This window comes from Panicum hallii, chromosome 9 (assembly GCF_002211085.1).
Source record: "Panicum hallii strain FIL2 chromosome 9, PHallii_v3.1, whole genome shotgun sequence".
Lineage (NCBI taxonomy): Eukaryota > Viridiplantae > Streptophyta > Magnoliopsida > Poales > Poaceae > Panicum > Panicum hallii.
In genome coordinates, this window is record NC_038050.1 from 66,811,586 (window position 1) to 66,831,830 (window position 20,245).

General features: G+C 49.7%; 2 protein-coding genes and 2 long non-coding RNA genes across 7 annotated transcripts; 1 reads left to right on the plus strand and 3 right to left on the minus strand.

Annotated features, from left to right (window-relative positions):
* Positions 1 to 355: 355 nt before the first annotated feature.
* On the minus strand, positions 356 to 6,032 carry LOC112873891. 4 transcript variants are annotated; one of them, XR_003224844.1, is made up of 5 exons: positions 5,247 to 6,032; positions 4,878 to 5,171; positions 4,495 to 4,679; positions 1,154 to 1,325; positions 356 to 594 (listed from the first exon to the last, which is right to left on the minus strand). It is a non-coding gene; the product is annotated as an uncharacterized LOC112873891 (long non-coding RNA). The 4 variants fall into 4 exon arrangements; XR_003224843.1 differs by lacking the exon at positions 356 to 594 and adding an exon at positions 721 to 1,019; XR_003224841.1 differs by lacking the exons at positions 356 to 594; positions 1,154 to 1,325 and adding an exon at positions 4,118 to 4,386.
* A 467-nt stretch (positions 6,033 to 6,499) lies between these two features.
* On the minus strand, positions 6,500 to 8,402 carry LOC112873892. Its single transcript, XR_003224845.1, has 3 exons — positions 7,907 to 8,402; positions 7,506 to 7,699; positions 6,500 to 6,875 (listed from the first exon to the last, which is right to left on the minus strand). It is a non-coding gene; the product is annotated as an uncharacterized LOC112873892 (long non-coding RNA).
* A 790-nt stretch (positions 8,403 to 9,192) lies between these two features.
* Positions 9,193 to 10,364, minus strand: LOC112875812 (26.7 kDa heat shock protein, chloroplastic). The gene is made up of 2 exons (XM_025939793.1): positions 9,975 to 10,364; positions 9,193 to 9,874 (listed from the first exon to the last, which is right to left on the minus strand). The coding sequence occupies exons 1-2, from the start codon at positions 10,237 to 10,239 to the stop codon at positions 9,411 to 9,413; spliced, it is 729 nt and encodes a 242-aa protein (XP_025795578.1). The 5' UTR covers positions 10,240 to 10,364; the 3' UTR covers positions 9,193 to 9,410.
* Positions 10,365 to 15,995: 5,631 nt separating this feature from the next.
* LOC112876351 (3-ketoacyl-CoA synthase 1-like) lies at positions 15,996 to 18,460 on the plus strand. Its single transcript, XM_025940444.1, has one exon. It carries the CDS (start codon positions 16,447 to 16,449, stop codon positions 18,058 to 18,060), a length of 1,614 nt encoding a protein of 537 aa, XP_025796229.1. The 5' UTR covers positions 15,996 to 16,446; the 3' UTR covers positions 18,061 to 18,460.
* Positions 18,461 to 20,245: the final 1,785 nt, after the last annotated feature.

Genomic DNA, 20,245 nt, shown 5'->3' on the forward strand with positions numbered 1-20,245 from the left:
TGTATTTAGATTTGCTAAAATGATCTATAATTTGGAACGGAGAGAGGAGAGAGTGAATTTGGAACGGAGAGAGGAGAGAGTGAGAGAGTAATAGATAACTGTACTTGGAATGTACGTCGTCAATAGCAATTGTATCTGATAACGTATCTAGCGATGAATATACGAAGATGATGTCTGCTACTGCGGCAAACAAGATTGATCGGCCGATCAGGAGATTAGGGATTGGAAATCAAACGATGTAGTGACGCTTTAAGATTCAGTTGCCCTTTAGCTAGCCTGCAGCACGCTCATATTCCATTTTTATCTCTTGTCTACGTAGACTTTGGAATGGACCATTGCAAGCAGCTAAGCCTTTGTAGCTCACTGACCCATCCGTGAAAAAGCAATTAAGGGTACACACACAGCAGCTAACTACGGTCACGATGGATCAGTACACAGACAAAAATATTGATGGTGGGCAGTTGATGTTGCTGGCCTCCCCTGGCTCCGCCAGTGAGTGGGCCTTGTCACTTTGCCAACCCAGCCCATCTCCGTGGATGTTCCGCCGTGCAAAAGAGCCTTGCCGATGGGCCCAACTTCTTATCGCTCCAGAACCTAGTCCAAACCAAACCAAACTGCATTTTACTCCAAAAAAAAAAAACCAAACTGCATGCCGATCAAACCCATTTCCCCACTTCAAGCTGGGTTCCTCATTTCTAGACTATCAGCATCTGAAGTTTTTTCTCAACTAGTAACAAAAGAAGGTCATTGATATGTACCAGCCTGCTGAAAATACGAAGAAATGGCCAAAAAAAGAAAACTAATCATAAATACAAAAAAGAAAATAACTAAGAAAAAGATGGAGAAAAGAACTGTGCACATATTTTTACTCCAGTTATAGTACCCTACCGACTTAGAATTTTGTCATTGTCTTAATCATTACATCAGAATACATAAATAGCAACGTGTTCTTGACACCCGTCTTGGCCATCAGACTCAAAGTTGAAACCAAACTCAAGTCCTAGAAAGCAGGGCAAGTCCTAGAAAGCAAGAGAGGCATGCTTCAATTCTTTTACGTTAGTGAAATAAGTGGGTCATACATTGTTAAAACAAAAACACTCTGGATGATGATCAGATTGTTGACAGGGATCGTATCAGGTCATAAGTGACATACCAGCATCGAACTGATCTCCATTTCATCAATAACGTGCAAAGATCTAGGATTTCAGCATACTACAATGAATAGGAGCCGTACATTTCAGCATTGTCCAGCAAGCTCTTCTTGGTCCACGGTGATCTTTCCAGACAGATGGCTCAGGAAATTAGTGTGCAGCGGCATGACCAGCCTTTTGTCACGGAAAAGGGAAAGATAAGTTCAGGTGTCACAACAGAGCTCTAAGGACAGCATAAATAAGGCAACAAAGTAGAAGGAAAAATCAGGGGGGAAAATCAGTTTCCATTAGACAGAATCTTCTTGCACAGAAAGGGTGCACAGAGAATATGCTATGGTTTCAGATAAACCCTATTATCTCAGAACAACATGCTACCTGAAAGCAAGAGGTTGCGATGCGCCAACAAAAACAAAAAAAAAACGTGGTCTATAGTTTAAGTTCACATAAAAATAATGAGTTCAAAGCAAATTGCCTATCACAGTAACGGTACTATCTGTATGTCCCCTTTTGTATAACAGTAATTTTCCCTAACTTTGACTAGGCCTCTGATCTATTAACGATCTGATGTGTCTGATATTTTCACTGTCATGAACTACATAATCTTTTTTACCTACCACTAGAAATGGTACCGCGAATTAACTTTGTAAAGGGAGTAGTCAACAAAAGCTAGATAAGGAAAGGCAATGCGAGGCTACACAAAACTAAACACCCTAAAAAAGGGACACCAACTTATTAAAGTTAATAAACTTAACGTAATAACATCAAATGAACACTTTATGTGAGAGTTCAACAAACATAGGCTAACCTCCACCATATCATTAAGATGCATGAGTTTTAATCCCCTTCTGCTCCTACCTGTTGTTTCTTTCTGATTTCCGATTTTTTTCTTTCTGTACAGCTTTTAAACCCTTCTCTATCAATGTATGCCTGGCAGTACTGCCGGCCGTTCAAAAAAAAACGACAAAACAGCAATTTCAGAAGTGATGACTGGTGAACTTATATAATCCAAAACCCAAATAACGAAAGAAAGCTGCAGAACAACTTATGAGGCTCAGCATGCATTCATTCAAACTTATGCCTGGAACTTGTAAGATGGCTAGTCTATTGAAAGAAGAGCAACCTATGGCTTAAAAGGCAGCTGCTAACTTGTTATAGAAGTATACAACACACACGCAGTTAGTTGAATTTAGAACATACTATATATCTGGAACTTGTGAGGTGGCTAGTCTATTAAAAGAAGGGTAACCTATGTGTCGGCGCCAAGGGAACGGGGTTCCCCTAGCTCTGGACAAATCAAAGATAAATGAGCTAAAAGGCCCTCCTGACCCATTACTAGTAATGGGCCAAAGTAATGGGTCAAACTGAGGCGCCTCCTAGAGGATCCGAGACCGTGGAAGGCCAAGCACCTTCCCGGAACGGGGCGGTTCCTTCGTGTAGAAGGGATCGCCAAACGGCACATTTAATGCGCCCACCCTGCTACAACCGGGCGAGGCCCGTGGGCGGCGCGCCTTCCCCGTAAAACAACATGATTACGGGGGAGGCGTGCTCTCAGATGACGTGGCAACCGGGACAGAGGGAGCCTCCCCTCCCGGGACACATCGCGTCATCTGGTGATAGGCAGTGGGGTGGCCCGTGCCACTCACACCTCCCATCACATTGGATAGACATGGAGAGGAGCGTATGCGGCCCCGAGCAACGCACAGGAAAGATCCCGGACGATGCACGGAGCCCGGAAGAGATCTCGGAGCATCCCAGGGTCCCTCGAGGAGGACCCCGGGTGACGATAGTCCTAGCCCACGGCGCAGGACCCTGCCTGGCGGGTGGACGCCACTTGCAGGCTGTTGTAGGCTGGCGCCCATCCGACGCCGCATTCACACTTAAGACGGCAAGCCTCTACCCGAGGCCCATGGGGAATGCTATAAACAGAATAGACGGGTAATGTGTAAAAGGGACTCAACTAAATACAACTACCAGCTCCACACAGGACGTAGAGTGTTACGCTCACAGCGGCCCAAACATGTCTAAACCCTTTATCTCCTGATCGTCACATGGTTGGAATCTTACTGCGTGTTACATCCCTGGCCGAATCTCTAAACGGGGGTTCCTACGAATCCCTGCTTGCGGTACTCACCACCGTCACTATGGCTTAAAAGGCAGCTGCTAACTTGTTATAGAAGTATACAACACACACATAGTTAGTTGAATTTAGAACATACTATATGCATGGAACTTGTGAGGTGGCTAGTCTATTAAAAGAAGAGTATCCTATGGCTTAAAAGTCAGCTGCTAACTTGTTATAGAAGTATACAACACACATATAGTTAGTTGAATTTAGAACATACTGTATGCCTGGAACTTGTGAGGTGGCTAGTCTATTAAAAGAAACCTATGGCTTAAAAGGCAGCTGCTAACTTGTTATATAAGTATACAACACACATAGTTAGTTGCATGTATAACATATTATATGAGCGATTGGGAAACCCTGGTTACGATTCTGTGCAAGAAGCAAGAAGTCACCTACTCCCTCCGTCATGAAATATAAGCCATTGAAGGGTTTAAATTTGCACCCCAATAAAAAGCATTCTAGAACTTTTGAATAAGTATAGAAGGAAATCATTTAATTTTCCTTTGCTCTTAGCTGTATTCTTACTTTTTCTATTCCTTCCTCCTGCTTAATCTTACGAATAACTTTAATTATAGCTAGTAAATGAAGAGCTATCAGAGGGTACATGTGTCTTTTATTCTCTCTCTTAATATGTCTTATAGAATTGCTAGTATATACGGAGGGAGTATATGATATAAAATCTTGTGACGGCAAGGTTCATCCTCGGACTGCACCGGTGATTTAGCCGGCCACCAGACATGCTGTCAATTGCCAAAAGAAAGTAGTATATAGCTATTTGATATAATTAAAAACAGAAAATACTTAATTTGAAAGATGCAACAATTTCATTATTAGTCATAAGTCGTGACATCATCCATGTGCAAAAAGTTTGAAAGAAAGGGGAGAAGAAACCAACAGTTGTATTAGTATTAATAGTTGCAATGCATGGCACACTAACTTTGGATGGTCAACCATTAGCTGACTTGATATGAATTCTGGCTTTTTTAAAGCAGTACATACTCATATTTAACTAATCAATACAAATAGATGAGAATCACTATGAAGCAACCGTGGGGAGTATGAAAAACCTCGACAGCTCCCAACAGAAATGTTTAACCAAATGCTCATGTCCTGGTACACAAGGAATCAGTCATTGATTCATAAGACAAGGCCCAGTTGTAAATCCAGATCGAACTAGTTTTTCATGCTTACGCAAGCAAGGAAGAGATAAACATATACCTTCAGGAAATCATTCCATAGGTGATGTGGATTTGCAAGCTAGGGAATACAGCTGCGAAGCAATCATCTCTCTGCAAGTAAACAGGTTCACGAATTTGGGGGCGCAGTTTCTCCAAGATTTGCCCACTGGTATCCTCGGCTGCACACAAACCTGCGCTTCGTATTGCCAACAACCCACTCTTGCGCTGATGCATCAAGCAAAGGAATCCGTCATTGCTTAACCAGTTTCACATAAATCGAGAAGACATCAAGTTGCAACAATCTTAGTTGCGTAGCAATCAAGCACCGACTACTCACACCTACGCAAATGCAACTAAAGTATCAGTAACAAATTGGCAGTTTGGAGCTAAAACGAGATGGTAACAGAGCAAACGTCGACGCACCTCGCCGCCGCTGACCTCGACGTGGCTATTGTCGACATCGAGCGCCTCCATCGCAGAGAGAAGGTGCTCCACCGTGCGGATTCGCGGGCCCCGCCTTCGCCCTGTCGAAGCGTCGTGTAGAGCTGCGACCGTGGTTCAGCAATCAGCATTCCCCACCTCCGCCGCCGACACCATCCACGAGGAAATACCAATCCTTGCCGTCGGGATTAGCGTGGCTGTGACGCGCGCGCCCGAGTGGAGCCCCACGCCGGACCTGCTCACGGCTGCCACCAGCGTTTGCCGCGGCCACCCCGTCTGGCAGAAGGGGGTTAGTCTGTATGGTTTCAGATAAAGAGTTCCAAATACTAGAACGTCGAGGAATTTACTCACGGGCTCACGGGCTTCCAGGAGAAGGCAGCGCGGGAGACGGACTTGAGGGCTCGGGCGGCGGCGGAGGACATGGCGACGGCGGGGCAGCGAGCAGCTGCGGAGGCAGGCGCAATTTGCAGGGAACCCAAATATTTACATAAACCCCACTAAACCGGATCCAAACATTTTCATAAACCCCCCTAAATCGGATCGCGATTATGAATCGCGATCCGATTCAGGGGGTTAAGTGTAATACGACCTCCTAGATAATTTTTCAGAAAACCCCCGATTTCGCTATCCCATGGATCCTTCCCGTCCGGCGCCGGCGACGGCCGCCTCCGCATGGCGAATGGACATCCACTCCTCCTCTGGTTCTCCCCCGCACTTGCCCTCCAATATCCCCTTCCTCGATCCGGTGACAAAGCGGCGATTTGCTTGGGCCTGGACCCCTGGATTCGCCGGCGGATGTTCTGCGGCGGATAACCGTAGCAGGGGGCGGCCGGCAGCCGCGCAGCGCATGTTCGTGGGTTTTGGCCGGCAAGGCGGCAAGGCCTCACGGTCAGAGGTCCTCCTGGACTCCTCGTATTTCCGCGTCTTCGCCGTCGGCGGTCCTCCGACTGATTTGAAACTGCTATTGGCCTACTGCTGCCATTGATCAGCTCAGTCCACGCCATACTGATCGTTGCTTCTTGCAATAGCAATAACTTATCCAGATTTCTCAAGCTTGTTTGAAGCTCGGTCCACATGGCCATACTAGTTCATACAAAAGGCAAATACCGAACAAAGCACCTCTCAGTTTTATAAATTCCCTAAGATCAAAAAGACCATCTGTTTTAGTAATATTTAACATACAGTGTTTGAGAAATGAAGCAAAAAAAGGTTAATGTCATAGTTGCATTACAGATGTCAAAATAAGCCCGAATCGTGTCACTCTTTATTGGCAACAGATGCAGTAGAATATAAACTTTTTATGAGCCTATATCAACAAGGAGACCACCAATAATATGCAGTTCTGCACAAAGTAAAATAGACAAGTAGCATTTTTCAGAATAATAATTGTTTGCCAGCAAACCATAGCATTTTCTAGTGACCCTGCTTTGATGAGGCCAGTACCACACATTTTTTTGATCTGTATAATTGAAAAAAATGCAGCGAGCAGGAGTCACTACATTATATTTGAAATATGAGAAAGATTGTAAAAACATGTTCAACAATAAAGAACCCCATAAGAAAATATCTCTGCAACATGCAACAGAAAAGAAAAGGAAGGGTGGGGGGGGGGGGGGGAGCCAAGTGCAACATGGCCAGAAAATTTGCGAGAAAGATATGCAGTTCTGCAATGTTCCAAGAAAAAACATGCATGGTATTGATATATCACAAGATCATGACAAAGTACATTAGCATTAAACCATGTGCTAGGAAAGTAACTTGGTGATACGTTATTAAAAGAGGTCTTATCAAGGAATTTATACATGTAAATGCAGATCCAAACAATTTCCAAAATAGGTTACTATGGACAGAAACGATGAAAAACTAGATGTTTAAGAAAACCTCTTCAAATATCAAGAAAGTTCATGCACGAGCAATCTCGCTTGAGTATTTATTAGCATCAAGGAATGTAGAAAACCATTAACTCTCAATCGCTGGCACCTGCAATACAATGCGCGCATTGCTTAAGTTACAAACATGTTTGAAGTATTTTCACCATTTCTATAGTCCAAAAGCAGTTAAAAGATAGGAGATATGCCAGGCATCTGCTCCAACCAATGCACAAACATTTTACTACTGCAGACAAGTGAGGGTACTTGCACGATTTCCTTCTTCTGTAAAGAAAATTTGATGACCATTCAGATAACTGGTACTAAAATTAACTAGAACAAAGCTAAACCTCGACAGGTCCCAACAGAAATGTTTAACCCAAATGCTCATGTCCTGGTACACAAGATTTGTATGAGCAGTCTGGTGATGTAACAGATCCTGCCTTGGCTGCCGTATAACATGTGCAAAATAACGCGATGTGCTTCAACCAAATCATGTCTACATGGACATGAAACAAAATAAGGCCTAAAAAGGTCAAATTTGGGTAACACAGATCTGTCTTATAAAGCTCATAGTGTCATAGTGACCAAAGACCTTAGCCCCCTTTTGTTACTCCATATAATGGTATATTGTCATTGACAATTTTATAACCAATCAATCATTGATTCATAAGACGCGGCCCAGTTACATATCCAGAACGAACTAGTTTTTCATGATTACGCAAGGAAGAGATGAATATACCTTCAGGAAATCAATTGCATATGTGATGTGGAACTGTGGATTTGCGAGCCAGGGAATGCAGCTGCGAAGCAATCATCTCTCTGCAAGTAAACAGGTTCACGAATTTGGGGGGCCAGTTTCTCCAAGATTTGCCCACTGGTATCCTCGGTCGCACACAAACCTGCGCTTCGTATTGCCAACTACCCACTCTTGTGCTGATCCATCAAGCAAAGGAATCTGTCATTGCTTAATGCTTAACCAGTTTCACATAAATCGAGAAGACATCAAGTTGCAACAATCTCAGTTGCGTAGAAATCAAGCACATCGACACCTTACACCTACGCAAATGCAACTAAAGTACCATTAACAAATTGGCAGTTGGGAGTTAAAACGAGGTGGCAACAGAGAAAACATCGACGCACCTCGTCACTGCCGCGGACCTCAACGCGGCTATTGTCGACGTCGTCGCGTCGAGCGCCTCCATCGCAGAGAGAAGGTGCTCCACCGTGCGGACCCGCGGGCCCCCGCCGAAGCGTCGTGCAGAGCTGCGACCGTGGCTCGGCGTTCCCCACCTCTGCCGACAACCTAGCCTCGCGCCCTCGCCGGCGTGCGTCGGGATTAGCGCGGCCGCGCGCTCCCGAGTGGAGCCCCCACGCCAGACCTCACGGCCGCCACCAGCGTTCTCTGCGGCTGCCCCGTCTGGCAGAAGGGGGATAGTCTGTATGGTTTCAGATAAAGATTTTCAAATACTAGAAGTCGATGACTTTAATCACCGGCTTCCAGGAGAAGGCATCGCGGGAGGCGGACTTGAGGGCTCGGGCGGCGGCGGAGGACATGGCGAAGGCGGCGGGGCAGCGAGCCGCAGCGGAGGCAGACGCAATTTGCAGGAAACCCGAATATTTACATAAACCGCCCTAAAGATTTTCAGAAACCCCCCTAAATCGGATCGCGATTGTTAATCGCAATCCGATTCAGGGGGTTAAGTGTAATATGACTTCTAGATTATTTTTCAGAAAACCTCCGATTTCGCAATCCTACGATCCTTCCCGCCCGGCGCCGGCAGCGGCCGCCTCCGCATGGCGAACGGACCTCAACTCCTCCTCTGGTTCTCCCCCGTAGTTCCCTCCATTGTCCCCTTCCTCGATCCGGTGACGAAGCGGCGATTTTCTCGTGCCTGGATTCGGCGGCGGATGACCGTTGCAGGGGGTGGCCGGCAGCGCATGTTTGTGGGTTTTGGCCGGCAAGGCGGCAAGGCCTCACGGTCAGACGTCTTCCTCGTGTTTCCGCGTCTTCGTCGACGGCAAATCCAAAACGCCATTGTATTTGTGCCGATTGTGCGTCCTCGCACATTATAGTTGAAACTCTTGAAAATTTCGGCTGTTACTTCCTGCTGTGCTGCAGCGGTAGCAAGCAGTCACAAATCCCCGATAAAATTAAGTGTGTTGGATCGAGAGATTAGTTTTTTAGTCCGTAGATTTAATGAATTCATCGTGAATTAGCCGATGCTACAGGACTAAGTTTAATCGAGGCAACCAAACATGTTCTAAGCGCAGAACTAATCCGTCAACGCTCAACGTCCAGAATACATTTGCTCAAAAAAAAATTCCAAAGCAGCAAAATTTTCATGCTCCTCTGACGCGAGCTGTGTGCTCTGTTCGCAGTTTCTTCTTGAAACAAAATGCCAGCGATCAGTGTAGAACACGAGCGGTATACCGAATAGAAGAGTTTATTCACATTATTCCCCTCCTTCGATTGCGAGCAGTATTTACACACAACGCACAACCTGCTCGCGCGCGCAGAGAAGCTGGATGAGTGAAACGCACGCTACAGCTACAGAAAAGCAGTCTCATCCATTGAGCTGAAAAAAACGAAACCATATCGGAGACCATCGAGCTTCGGCTTGTCGCATCTGAAGCCACGATCCATCTACTGGACGTGCACGTCGATGACCTTGCGCTCCACCTCGGTCTTGGGCACGGTGACGAGGAGAACGCCGTTCTTGAGCTCGGCGCGCACCTTGCTCTTGTCGCACTCGTCCGGCAGCGCCAGCCGCATGTCGTACGAGCTCACGCTGCGCTCCTTCCACCACCCGTCGCCGCCGGCTTCCGCGCCCTCGGCGCCCTCCTCCTTCTTGTGCTCCCCGCGGATCACCAGCGTGTCGTCCTCCACCATCACTTTCACCTCGTCACGCGCCAGCCCAGGCATGTCGAACCGCATCTTCACCTCCTCCTCGTCCTCCACGATGTCCCACGGCAGGCGCACCTCGCCGCCGCCGGCCGACGGGGACCTCCGCGTCGCCATGGGGAACCCCACGGCGTCGTCGAACAGCCGGTCCATCGTGTCCAGCATCTGCCGCATCGTCCGCATCGGCGACATCGGATCAACTAGCCCTGCACGCGTAACCATGTGATGTTAGCATCCTCTGCTCTTTGATCGATTGCAGGATCCTCTGCTCTGGAAAAAGAAGCGGTCATACAATCGAGGACTTACCGAACGGGGAGATGTCGAGCGGCGCCGCGCGTCGCTGGCGACGCTGGACGGCGTTGCCCTGCTGCCTGTTGCCGCCGTTCTGGCTGACCTGGACGTCGACGGCGGTGTTGTCCCTGTTCTCCTGCGCCGCCGACGCCACGGCGAGGGAGCGGGCTCTCCCGGACGACGGGAACCCGGGCGCGGGCCTCGCCGCCCTCCATGCGCGGACAGGGAGGCGCGCGGCCGGGGAGAGGCGGCTGGCAATCGCGAACGGAGCAGCTGCCATTACGCTACAGAGGACTACCGGGATCTGGGAACTGAAACGCTTAGAGCGTTTGAGATCGTCGGAACTATAGGTCGCTGATTACTCGCTGTGCTTGCGAAGCGCGTTGCTTACCTGGTAGGAGACCGCTGGTCTGCGGGCGCATTTTATAGCTCGTGTGAGGAGTGCGGTGGAAGGGTGGGGAGAGGCGTTGAAGCTTCGGGACAGCGCCGCTGATGGTACACTGGGGTGTGGGACGTGAGAGCTTCGCGACGGCGGCGCGGGGTTCTCCAGGCTTGTCGGCTTCTCTTGAACATTCTCGTGCGCTCCGAGCCGCTTCGAGATGATGTCATGGATGTCTGGATCTGGGTGGCAGACTGGCAGTAGAGTCTCGTGGGCCCTGCTGCTCCACGGATGAGGATTGTAATGGGCTTTCTTACGGCTGGGCTATTACCCGCTTGTTAGGCCTAACTGCATGACATAGGCCGCCGCAGTGGGTGGTGGTGGTGGGGTTGGGGGGGGGGGGGGTGGCGATGATTGTTAGCCCAATAGAACACTGCTGGTCATCATGTCCACAGTCCACACCACGGTCCACACACACTCCACACGGACACGGCGCAGAGCAATCAGGTCGAGCAATGCTTCTTGGACTACCCTGGCATGCTCCGATGATGGCAATGTACACCGGAAACATTAGGACACCTATAACTGGCATTCAAACTATCATGTATCATGTAAGATGGAATATTTTTTTATATTGTTGGAATAATTATTTCAGCTTAAAAAAATATTCCGTGTTAAAAAATATTTTAAAAAAAATCATCCAAGTGCGATCTTGTTTTGAAAATTTCATCGTAAGGAATACAGTGGTGCAGTCGGATTTTGATTTGGAAAATATGACTGTATGCTGTCAGTTACACGTGTAATTGATAATAGTCCCGATGTCCACTTGTCCAGCGCAGGGCATGAGCTGTAGTAAACTATCAAGTAGTACCGACTACAAGGGAAAGTAAACAAAGTTGGAAACCGTTTGTCGTGCTAATTCCAGGCGCCCAGGCCAGCGGATGATCAGGGTCTTCTGCATAAGAGGAATGTCTACTGGGGTCATTGACGGCAAACAATAAGGATTTTCTACTCTACTGGATTACTCACAAAATCGTCAAAATCAGCTGACTCCAATAAACAGTTCTATCTCTCATGGTGAATACTATCAGATCTGGAATCACGGTACTGCTAATGTAGCATAGTTATTTATGAAGCAAGGGATAAGATGTATCTCATATCTTATATCTTTTATAATTTATTCGAATACGAGGGGGACTGGTAGGCGCAGAAGGAAACCACTTTTTATAACCGGAGTAGAACTCTTAAACTCGTAGCAGGTTAGGATATCTATAACTTCTGTCCCCTAGAGTATATAAGGGCGGCGCGGGGATCCCTCCAAAACATATCATCTAATACTCAGGCAATATAAACGGACGTAGTGTATTACGCAACTCCTAACTCGAACCTGTCTAAACTTTACATTGCCTGCACCTTCGAACTTCTGATTTCAATAATATCTCGCCTATAAATTCACCACCTAACTATCAAAACACCGACAAATACTGTCTCCACTCTACAACCAAAGGTATCTGGCACCTGCTGTGATTCTAGCAATGTGACTGCATGTGCAACTCTATCCGTCATGTAGATTTGCAATACTACCGTCTGGCCAGCAGCACCGTGTCACCTTTATATCTGCAAAAACTAAAAACAAACTGCAACACAAAATCAACAGTGGATCAGATCGCCGAGGAAATCAAACCCTTCTGGAAGGCTAGCCTACACTGCCCTCGTTCCAACAAGCCATTGAATTGCAAGGCAGCGATTAAGTGAGCCATGAGCGCGCCTTAACCTGCTCTCCGCTGCAGTACTGTACTGGCGCGTACCAAGACGAGCTGCGACCACAGTTCCGCCCCCCAGCAAAACAGTTCAAAACGTACGGGTTTCAGACGATTAATAGTAAAGCTCGCTTGCGATGCAGTCGACTCCACGCTCGCTGAAGCCACTGGTCCTGTGAGAGTAATGGAGATCTTGTCGCCAGACGACACCGGCACTGGTAGGGCTCGCCCGGCCCGGGACGAACTGGCATTACCTGAAAAAACGGCGTGTGACGCTCGTTGATCTGCCAGAATTTCAAAAAAAAAAACTCGGTAAGAGCAATGTGATTAAGGTAGAAGATAACCTCTCACCCAGCCGATAAAACCCTCGAACCTCCACTCCACCTATACACAGCGGCAGCGCAGCCCACGTGAGATAGTAGACCTATGCTTTGATGTAAAGTGGGCAAGTGGACATGCACTGTAAAATCATTCGAGTAATTTTGATACATAATTTTGGTAAATCATTCTCATAAATCAAATACTACCTCCGTCTTAAAATATAGTAACTTTAGACTTGGTAAAAGTTAAATATTTTCATCTTTAACCAGTGATATCTCTAAGAATAATTACTTTTATATAGAAAAGGTTACATGTTAATGTTACGATAGTTGGTTTCATTATGAATAAATTAATATTATTTTTGTATTGTCAATCTTTATGGTTCTTTTACTATTTGCAATTAAAACTTACAAGGTTTGATTTGAAGAAAACTTAAAAATAGCTATATTATAGGATGGAGACAGTACATAATTTTGGAGGCTGCAATCGGAGAAATTGCACCCCTAGGTCATATGAGTGGCGCTCCTGCTGTATGCCCGCTCCGTTTATTCTAGGCCTGTTTGTTCCTCAGCAGTGAACTTTAATTCCATCACATCAAATATTTAGATATCAATTATAAGTATTAAATATAGCCTAATTGCAAAATTCATTGCATAAATGAAGGCTAATTCGCAAGACGGATCCATTAAACCTAATTAGTCCATAATCTGACGATGTTGTGCTACAGTAAATATGTGCTAATGATGGATTAATTAGGTTTAATAGATTCGTGTCGTGAATTAATCTCTATTTATGCAATTAATTTTACAATTAGCTCATATTCAATTTTCTAATTACATCCAAATATTCGATGTGATCCGAACTAAAAATTAATCCTGCATCCAAACGCCCCTAGTAAACAAATCACCGGTCTTAAGTAAAAGATAAGGCACGTTCCAGTACCAGAGTCAACAGATTTGCTATTTTCCAAGGTTCTGACTAAAAAAATAATTTAATTGAAGGAAATAAATTATTTTATTGGAGTAAGAAGTCCCCCGGACGTTTGTTAAGCGCGTGCAAGTCTCGGGCACATTAAAGAGCTGATAGGCGTGTAAAAAACTGGAAACTGCCAACGGCTACTGGTACGGTGTTAATTGCTGAGCCGCCGCCTGAATCCACACTGGGTGCGGTCAGTCAGACCCGGGGTCAGCTCATGTCGCTGTGGCACTGTTAATTGCTGGATGCAGTCTCTCCGTCAGGTTGCGACAACACGAACTGCCCTCTCACCCCCGGCCTCGGCAAGTTTCTTTCTCTCTTTTTTGAAACAAGACATCGGCAAGTTTTCGATGTCGTTGACTCGTTGCTGCAAACACAGCATTGTTCAAGCCGAGGGCGAATGTCCTCTGGTTCTGCGAGCCTGCAACTCTGCAAGGCATGAAGGAGAGTTTGCGCTATACTATCTCCCTTACAATTTTTAACTGAACTTGTTGCAGCTATACATACACATACCGTGTCATAGTGTGTCGCGGTAAGAACGCATGGAGTACGGGTGGTACCCTGCCGTATGGACCGTACATGCAGGGCATTATTCACATTTGCATCAAGTTTTCCGGGGAGACCTAGAAGAAGCGGGCAGTGGACATTACTGACTACGCCGAGGTCTACGCCTGGCATCGCGTCCGTGCGGCTGCAGCCACCGGCGGTGACACCGCGGAGCATGGGCGCAGTAGCTGTTACCCGCTTTAATTCGCTGCTCTCCTCACCACTCACCGGCCCGAATTATTCGGCATCCCCGGCAGCCGCCCTCGTGCGCCGCGGGCTTCCGCGCCTCCATGGCCCTGTCGACAGCGTCGCCGGTGCGTTGCCTGATATGATTGCTCATTGCTCGTTTACTCATGCATGTCATGGCTACGTGCAGGTGCGGGCAGCCCATGCGCGGATCCGTCGAGCCGCTTCGGAACGCCATGGAATTGAACGACGCCGGGATTGCGTGGAGGTGGAGGGAGAGAGGAGGAGCTCGTAGTCGGGCAGCGACTCTGCCATCGAAGAAGAAGCGCAGCGCATGGCCGTGCTAACTGCTAAAGTGCTCCGGCATTATTATCTGAAGCTGTGAACTAGTCAAGTTCCTGCAGTTCGCTAGCTCTGCAGGTCCCGGCAGCACTAAATGGCTCGTAGCTTTTGAGAAGAACAAGGCAGCGATCGGTCGGTGCACGGCCCATGCCGTTTTTTCGATCCTTCTGATCGATCATCGGATCATCGCTGCCAAACCGGACGAAACAGCTCTCCAAGTCTTTTGTCAACGAAATGCTGCTTCCGGAAGCAAGAGCCACGCGCAACATAGCGAGCGAGACCCCCAGCCGTTGTACTCGTGTTAAATTGATGATGTCTCTTGTCTCCTACCGGAACTTCCGAGCTCGAGTCCAGGGGCGCGCGTGCCTCGTCGTTTCGGGCAGTGGCATCTAGCTTGCTGACACAGATCTCTACTGCCAAATCGATACCGGTTGCCCTAAGCTGCCTTATATATCTTAGCCGGGCGCTGTCACGTGACTTGCGTGCCGCGTTCCATCTGCTGCTCCTTTCCAGTCCAGGTGACCCAGATGCCTAACCGCTAAAAAGACTTCCTCCAAGCAGCCAGATCGATTTATTTGATTCTTCTTTTGTTAATAAATATGTATGCGTCATTTCGAGGAAGGGTTTTTCCATACGTCTGCTCAGGATACGATTTTTTCTGTTAGAACGCATTCATGTGGCCTGCAAGCGCCGGGAAGCAACCTGTCACACCGGCCAACCAACGGAATTACGCACGGGAAGGCCTGGCGGCACGAAGAACCGCCGCGTAATGATACGAAAAGAATCGCGGCCTGCCGACTAAGATTGCTCTCTGCTCCGGTTGCGGGAGAAAGAGAGAGCAGTGCATGGAGAACCACGGGAGAAGAAGCTCTCTGCTCTACGGGACAGGGAAGATTCAGGCGGCCTTGCATGAAGCACCAGGCGAGTTCATCTCTTACTAGTCCCTGTCCGCCTGAATGCCTGATCCAAATATCCAACTGCCATGAAAACGTCGCGACGCCGCAATTAATCGGAGCTGACGCGAAAAAAATGTTTTTTTTGGTACATGAAGGATGGATGAGAGTACGCGCTCGTGGCGAAATAGGGCCAGCAGAAGCGCGGGAAGAAACCTGTCAACGCCGCCCCCAACCAACTCGTGGCGCGCGGCTGCACGGTTCTTATTGTTTGAAAGAAACTGAGAAGAAAAAAAACGAAGGCCGGTCAATCAATAGGCCTGTTGACGATTGGACAAGCAAATGAGGGAGCGGTAAGTCGCAGCCACGCTGGGCGACGAGAGCCGGTGCCTGCCTGCCTGGCTGGCTGGCCGTGTCTTGCCTGCTTGCTTGCTTCCCGGCCACACCACCGGCGGCAGGCAGGCAGGGGCAGGCCAGCGCCGGCGGATCCTGTACGCGTCCACCTGTGCCTCCTTAATTCCAAGTGGTTGAGCGTCCCCCGGTAACCACCGTCATTAATAGGCCACCCTCCCCACCTATCCCTCTCGCCCTTCCCCGTTGCTTACCTTAATTCCCCCTCCCGGGCGGGCCCCACCCCTGACACCTCATCGCCTCCTCTTCCTCTTCCTCCTCCTGATGACGGAGCTCCGAGTCCGTCATGTCGTGTGCCGGCTCGGAAACAGTAACAGGTGATAGTAGTTGTTGCGCGGCCGGAATACGTCACCGTTTCGGTCTCGAGAGCGTACAGGCTTCCGCGCGCGCTCGTGTTCGTACTCGGGCATGGTATACGGGTCGGAGAAAGCGGTTGCCTCGGGCGGCAGCCTGGATACGCCACAACTTCCGCGGCAGTTGTGTCGACTCGACCGCTCTCCCGTCGTGTGCGATGCGCGCCCTATATATTCGGTAGCTGCCCGCGTGACCAAACCACACGCATCCGGCTCCGCCGCCCGCTCCCAGCTCACGCCAAAGGCGACGACGCCGTGTTCCGCCGCCCGACACGCTTCGTGTTTCGACCAGGCTAGGTAGCTTGCTCGCTTCCGGTCGCCATGGAGGCTGCGCCGGCGGCGGTCATGGAGCGGGAGCGCCTCACGGCCGAGATGGCCTTCCGCGACCCCGACGGGGGCGAGCCGGCGCCCAGTATCGTCATCAAGATCCGCCGCCGGCTCCCGGACTTCGCGCGGAACATCAAGCTCAAGTACGTCAAGCTCGGGATCCGCCACGGCGGCAGCCCCACGTCGGTGCTGCCGATGCTCTGCGTGCCCGCGCTCGCCGCCGCCGCCTACTCGTTCGTCCGCCTCGACGTCATCTACTACTCCATCGACCTGCTCACCTGCGTCGCCTGGCTCGGCACCGCCGCGCTGCTCCTCACCGTCTACTACTTCAAGCGGCCCCGCCCGGTGTACCTCGTCGAGTTCGCGTGCTACAAGCCGGAGGACCAGCACAAGATCTCCAAGGCGGGATTCCTCGAGATGACCGAGAGCACCGGCTGCTTCAATGAGGCGGCCCTGGACTTCCAGACCAAGATCACCAACCGCTCCGCGCTCGGCGATGAGACGTACCTGCCCCCCGGCGTCCAGGCGCGGCCGCCCAGGCTCAACATGGCGGAGGCGCGGATGGAGGCCGAGGCGGTCATGTTCGGGTGTCTGGACGCGCTGTTCAAGTCCACGGGGATCGACCCGCGCCGCGATGTGCGCATCCTCATCGTCAACTGCAGCCTCTTCAACCCGACGCCGTCGCTGGCGTCCATGATCATCAACCACTACAAGATGAGGGAGGACGTCAAGTCGTTCAACCTCGGCGGCATGGGCTGCAGCGCCGGCCTGATCGCCATCGACCTCGCCAAGGACATGCTCCAGGCGAACCCCAACTCGTACGCCGTCGTCCTCAGCACCGAGAACATCACCCTCAACTGGTACTTCGGCAACGACCGCTCGATGCTCCTCTCCAACTGCATCTTCCGCATGGGCGGCGCGGCGGCGCTGCTGTCCAACAAGCGCGCGGACGCCGGGCGCGCCAAGTACCGGCTGCTCCACACGGTGCGCACCCACAAGGGCGCCACCGACGAGTGCTTCAACTGCGTGTACCAGCGCGAGGACGAGGCCTGCAAGGTGGGCGTCTCCCTGGCGCGGGAGCTCATGGCGGTGGCCGGCGACGCGCTCAAGACCAACATCACGACGCTGGGGCCCCTGGTCCTGCCCCTGTCCGAGCAGCTCAAGTTCCTCAAGTCCCTGATGATGCGCCGCGTGTTCCGCGTCAAGGGCGTGCGCCCCTACATCCCCGACTTCCGGCGCGCGTTCGAGCACTTCTGCGTTCACGCCGGCGGGCGCGCGGTGCTGGAGGAGGTGCAGCGCAGCCTGAGCCTGCGGGACACGGACATGGAGCCCAGCAAGTGCGCCCTCCACCGGTTCGGCAACACCAGCAGCAGCTCGCTGTGGTACGAGCTGGCGTACGCGGAGGCCAAGGGCCGGGTGCGCCGCGGCCACCGCGTGTGGCAGATCGGCTTCGGGTCCGGGTTCAAGTGCAACAGCGCCGTGTGGCGCGCGCTCCGCGACGTGCCGGCGCTGCCGTCCCCCGGCGCCGGCGCCGCCGAGGACAGGAGGAGCCGCTGCAACCCCTGGGCGGAGGACGTGGACAAGTACCCTCCCAAGGCGTACGTCTGATGGCCCACTTCATCGCACAACAATTGTATGATTCGAATCGATTTTAATTTCCTCACACTCACGACGAAGGAAGAAGGGCGCGCGAGGGAAAAGAACACAGCATATATGTTTTTTTTCTTTTTCAATTTTCTCTGTAATTTTTTCTTCGTTCTTCCTTCCAGTATACTAGTAGGTTGCCGTGCGTAGACGACAGTGCTGGTTTATTTGGAATTCAGAGATTCATTTTATGTGGTGCAAAATGAATTCCAAGAGCCAGCACTGCTATTCTTTCTCAGCCTTTTGTTGTCTGGTCCTCTGTCTTGGCTTTCTAGACGCCGGGGAAGAGATGGCGGACGGACACCGTTGTGCAGTTTCACATGACTATTCATCATCAATCAAGTGTGAATTACTAAATCATCAAGTACAGTACATGTTCTGTTCCCAAGTTTTAAATCACATGTGTTTTGTGAGGTTTCACAGGTTACTTCTGCTCTTTTGTTGCTTCCCCAAGGAGGACTACAAATGTTAGCCAATGATTGGTGCAGGGAAGATCCCTGACGAAAAAAATCTGTGTGTTTCAGTACGTGCAGTCTTGCTTGTCCAAAATTTTTGGACATAATGTGCTATCCACGCTACATGTAAAGAAGCGTATCTGATTGGAGAGAGACGCCCGGTTAAGCGAGGGCTTAGGTATGGTAGCTCGGTGTTGGATTTGACCTTGCAGATCCATGTGGTTCTGCGTCGTTGTCCCGGACTAATTGCGGCGCCCGTCTGTGATCTGTAGCGCATGACTATAGCCCAACGCTCATCGGACTTTCTGCATGATCGTCACCCTGTCCAAAGGAGCACCAAACAGTACCTGATATCAAGATGTGCAGTACAGTTTTGACCTGCTCAAACTCAAGACTGAACCGATGCGACCCGGTTAGCAGAATTTCAGCACATGTGTTCTGGTGATCGGCCATTGTTTTCAGCGGCCTTAAAACGGAGGACTATTGCTGTTCTCTGTACCTTGCACGACTTTACATTTACTATGCATCAGAAGGATTTAATTATTAGATGTTACTAACCCCGAATGTAATAATGATTGAACTAGGGGGGTGTTTAGATCGCAAATCTTTATAATATTTGGAACTTTTTGCTACTGTAGCGTTTTCGTTTGTATTTGACAAATTTTATCTAATCATGGACTAACTAGGCTTAAAAGATTCGTCTCGTGATGTACAATTAAACTGTGCAATTAGTTATTTTTTTACATACATTTACTGCTCCATGCATATGTCCTAAAATTGATGTGATGGAGAGAGAGTGTAAAAATTTGGAATTTGGAAAGGAAGTTCTTTCCGAAACTTTTTATCTGAGTGACAAGCTGTATGTGCACCACGGGTCAGCGGTGATATTACTGAACGGATCTAGCTTCGATGCATGGTCTGTCATGACAAGGACACCTGACGTGGTGGCAATTTATCTTGGCGAGCTGATGTAGGAATCCAAGTGACCAAGTGCGATGGCCGATGTAAGACCGGAACAGCCTGACACACTTGGACTCTGAAACTTACAGCCTAATGTACAACACCTGCTTCCATGAAAATTAAGCGCTGCATGCCTTGACAGCAAAAGCACACCAAAATCTGCCATAAGACTTCACCACGTCCGATTCAAGGCAAGCTAGTTTACTCTTGGAGCAGCATGCGTTAGCGACATGGGAAGCCCTTGGGATACAAAAGTCCCCTTCACAGCTCCACATGAATCAGAGAGAGACAGTGAGCTGAACCTGAACCTGACCGGGGAAGGTCAAGTGGCCAAACAACTCTCAACGCCCAACCACGAACCATCCGCTCCGTGTCACAGGATCAATAGGCGAGGGGAGGTTGGCTCTGGGCGCTGGCTACCCGAGAGCGAGCAGCCGACCTCGTCTCCCCTTCGTCGGTCAAGTTGGACTGGGAGTCCGGCGGAGTCGCGCCCATTTAATTCCTGACGCCGCCGCGGCACCGGATGGCCTGGAGAGATCTGACGGAAGCATTGATTGGGCGTGCAGTTTCGTGTGACGATTAGCTGATTGCTGGTTAGGGTTAGTTGACGGAGATGGAGACGGCTAGCAGCCGGCTGTGCCAGCCCCTTGGCCTTGGGTCAACGTTGCCCTTGGCCCCCCACCAGCGCCTTGCACCGTGCTACCTCCTGGATGGTTCCATAACTGAGCCGAAAT